The following is a 3,339-nucleotide window of genomic DNA, read 5'->3' on the forward strand; positions in this document are numbered from 1 at the left end:
AACGGCAACGCAATCGCCTCGTGCGGAGAACCTGGAACGATATAAGAATGAACAACCAGTGATCGACAGCGAACGACAGCTCTCCGGGAAAGTGGTAGATGAGGAGGTGATCGGGGCCTTGCAGCGATCGGGATATATGACACCGCAGCACATGATGCTGATCGACACCGTCCTGACTCTGCCAGGCGCCACCATCGAAGCGGAGTATCAGCGCCGGATTGCCGCAATCAATGCAGTGATTGCGTTCTGTGATGTAGAGGAGGGCGCCCCAACACGGCCCGGGCCGCTTCGAAAGCGCCCCGCAACCGATGCTGTTGCACCCCATGCCAAGAGGCAAGAGCGCTCACAAGAGGACGAGGATACAATCGCTCTTTGAACTGTCACATGTTGGGTAATATGACATGCGGGGTGATCTTGATAGCTTTCTCCTTACTCCATCCAGGTCTTATGGACCGGCACCCAGCTCTTAAGTCAATCCAATGCCAAACCAGAACAGAGGAATCTTCACAGTTCAAGCCACCATATATTGACCAGGTGTGCGCCCCAGGCAGAGCCGCCCATCGCAGCATAGACGATGAAAGTCAAAGATGTCGTATGACATTCAAAATAGAAGCCTGTTGAAAGTTAAAAAGGTTGTACGACATTTTTTAAAAATAGAAACCTGTTCGAAAGTCAAAAAAGACCGCCCATGAATTGCAGGCATTCAGCCCACCCTACTGTGATCGATGCCATCCAGAAGATATCTCAAGTGGTGTGTCGACTTGCGATTGAAGTGGGCAATTGCAGCTGGCTCAAAAAGCAGGCTTGAGTGGGCCAAATCTTCTATTGCTCTGCCTGATATGTCCCGAATTTCACCAATCGTCAGAGTTTCAATTCCGAATGTTATCATTTGTACTCTGAGCAGTGTCCAATGTTCTCTCCGGCAGCTTGTCAATCATTCCATATATGCAGTCAATCCCTCCAGAAATTCTCTCGCGGATCCTCGCGTGCTTATCAAGATAATCAGACCAAATCTTCACAACTTCGTCACACACCTTCCGAAATTCAGGAAGGTCATTCATCTCACGAGCAACTCTTGCCCGCCGAATCAGAGTGTCAAGTATATCATGACTTTTGTGAAAAGGGGACATGAATGGCAGCCGAAATATGCAGACCAAACTCTCTAGCTTCATGTATGCTGCTTCAATGCCAGAGCATTCTGGAACAGGTCTGGTGCTAGATATTTCCTCCTCCAAGTACTTTAACTTTTTCTGAAACCATAGAAGTGGTCGAATCTTTGGGTATGTTGAGTCTGAGACAATGACTTTTGTTGCTGATATCCGATAAGAGCGGGTGGTCAAATGGATTTGAGGATTGGAAACATTCCGTAAGCGTAGGAAGGGACGAAGGAGGAAGTAAGCAACTGTAAGGACACAGATCAGATGTCGTTCATCGCCTTTATCCTGGTAGTTAAGTTTGACAAGTATCTCCAGGTTATAAGCATGTCTCTGAACTTTTTCAAACTGTCCAACTACCTTCCGCACAAAATCGCAAACAGTATACACCGAGTTGTGATCATGGAGAGATGGCAACAAAATTTCCACATGGAAAGACCGTATCTTGCCAAAATTTGAGTCTCCAATAGGGAAAATGTTTTCTTTAAATGTATTTTGCAAAGCCACTGGAGAATGCAACCTTGATAAAAATTCTTCAGTTTGTTCCTCAGTTTGAAGGAGGTTTCGAGAGGTTTCGAAGAGATCGCCTTTATGGTTACACATATTGACAGATCGTGGTGTGATGCCAATAGAGAATGGGACCCTGCCGTAGAGAACGATTGAGGCCTCTTCATATATCTGACGGCTGGTGCATAGGATTGAAGTCTGAACCTTAGCACCATCTGATCTTAGCTGAGTCCTCTGATCGAACAGTGCAGGGATATGTTGGTCAGGAAGTAGATAGCTGTAGATATGTTGTCGGAGCTCCGTGGGGATCTTCATAAAGAAGCAAGGCATCGGATAACTTATGTGATTCGGACAGAGCTGGAATTCTGGAGGCTTCCATTTAAAGAGTCGACCACACCGGAAGCCACATGCCAGAACAGCCACACATCGACCTGCCTTGCAGAATTGATTTCGATGCCTTCCACACATAGGCATAGAGTCGGTTGATTCAGTGTATCGTGCAGGATTGAAGCAGCGTAAGCCATCCTTTCGTCTTCCACTGCAAAGTATGGCATGTTGGCTGTGGAGTGGACACTGTTCAAAGTGTTCCAAGAGAGTATCATGAGATCTGAGTCGCTTTGCCATAGAACTAAAAAATGAAACCCAGGCTATTGCTGTGTGGAGACACCTGAACAAAGATATGAGTCTACCCGAACCCCGCATTAACTCGCTTGTAATATAACTACGCGTACTCTGTACAGTACGGACTATTAATATCACGTGCTATTAGTGGCGCACTATGACCAGGCTACAGCCTTGGCGTGCCTCCGATGATGGGCAGACACCTCTACTTCGTGCTGGGGATTAGCGAGGCTTAACACCGAGGACCAAGGGGACAGCTCCTGTCAAATTGAACCAATGGCATTGCTCATCGAATCCGCTGGACTTCTGTACGTGGCCACGTGATGTAACTGCTGCCTAGTGCCTTGTTGACAAGTTGAGCATAGATCTAGATCATCACATTGCACAAAGCAAGGCAGGCCCCTGGCACAATACCATTTGCATATTCTCTGGCACACAAGGCCGCTCTTTTCTTACCCAAGTCAGTCTCCCTGATGTTCTCAACAAGAGTCGCTTTCAGCATGTAGATACTATGCTTCGAAGACCAATTAACTGTTCAGTATTGGTAGACGTTAGCCTAAACACCTTTTCAATATTCTTTCACATTATGTCCAAGTAAAAACTTAATCCACTATCAAACAATTTCGATTGCTTTTCACATTCTATGCCGTTACCACCAATTCTTTATTAATAAATCTCAGAAAGACACCTTGTGCTCGAACATATTGGCTATTCTCTCTGGTGGTTCATCGATTAAGGATTGATATCCTTGCACGCCACATCCTCCAAGGACTTCCTAATTGGCACTGGATAGATAGTTTCCTGTTCCTGTTAGTTCAATGCGGGGTTGAAATGATAGTTATTGGTAGTCAACATACTAATTGCTGGAGTGTCAGTAGCCATTGTTCTACAGAGTCGGAGGTTAAAGTGTATATCTGGCCATTCTTTCTGGAGCGGAGTATCATGAAGACATCTGAATCACATATAATGGAGTATTCCTTAACTTTCTTAAATAACCCCTTTCTGCGGCGGATTCTTTGTTGATTCTTTAACCTCTGGCTATGTGATTGACCCTTTT

General features: G+C 45.7%; 4 protein-coding genes across 4 annotated transcripts; 3 read left to right on the forward strand and 1 right to left on the reverse strand.

The window, feature by feature from the left end:
• Nucleotides 1–252: 252 nt before the first annotated feature.
• T310_6705 (uncharacterized protein) lies at nucleotides 253–621 on the forward strand (the record flags this gene model as incomplete). Its single annotated transcript, XM_013470476.1, has 1 exon — nucleotides 253–621. A coding segment is annotated over one exon (369 nt), but the record flags the coding sequence as incomplete, so codon positions are not given.
• Nucleotides 622–722: 101 nt separating this feature from the next.
• T310_6706 (uncharacterized protein) lies at nucleotides 723–1,166 on the forward strand (the record flags this gene model as incomplete). Its single annotated transcript, XM_013470477.1, has 1 exon — nucleotides 723–1,166. A coding segment is annotated over one exon (444 nt), but the record flags the coding sequence as incomplete, so codon positions are not given.
• On the reverse strand, nucleotides 870–2,423 carry T310_6708 (uncharacterized protein; the record flags this gene model as incomplete). The annotated part of the gene is made up of 1 exon (XM_013470478.1): nucleotides 870–2,423. A coding segment is annotated over one exon (1,554 nt), but the record flags the coding sequence as incomplete, so codon positions are not given.
• A 465-nt stretch (nucleotides 2,424–2,888) lies between these two features.
• On the forward strand, nucleotides 2,889–3,305 carry T310_6711 (uncharacterized protein; the record flags this gene model as incomplete). Its single annotated transcript, XM_013470479.1, has 1 exon — nucleotides 2,889–3,305. A coding segment is annotated over one exon (417 nt), but the record flags the coding sequence as incomplete, so codon positions are not given.
• Nucleotides 3,306–3,339: the final 34 nt, after the last annotated feature.

This window comes from Rasamsonia emersonii, assembly GCF_000968595.1.
Source record: "Rasamsonia emersonii CBS 393.64 chromosome Unknown ctg1118621760439, whole genome shotgun sequence".
NCBI classification, from domain to species: domain Eukaryota; kingdom Fungi; phylum Ascomycota; class Eurotiomycetes; order Eurotiales; family Trichocomaceae; genus Rasamsonia; species Rasamsonia emersonii.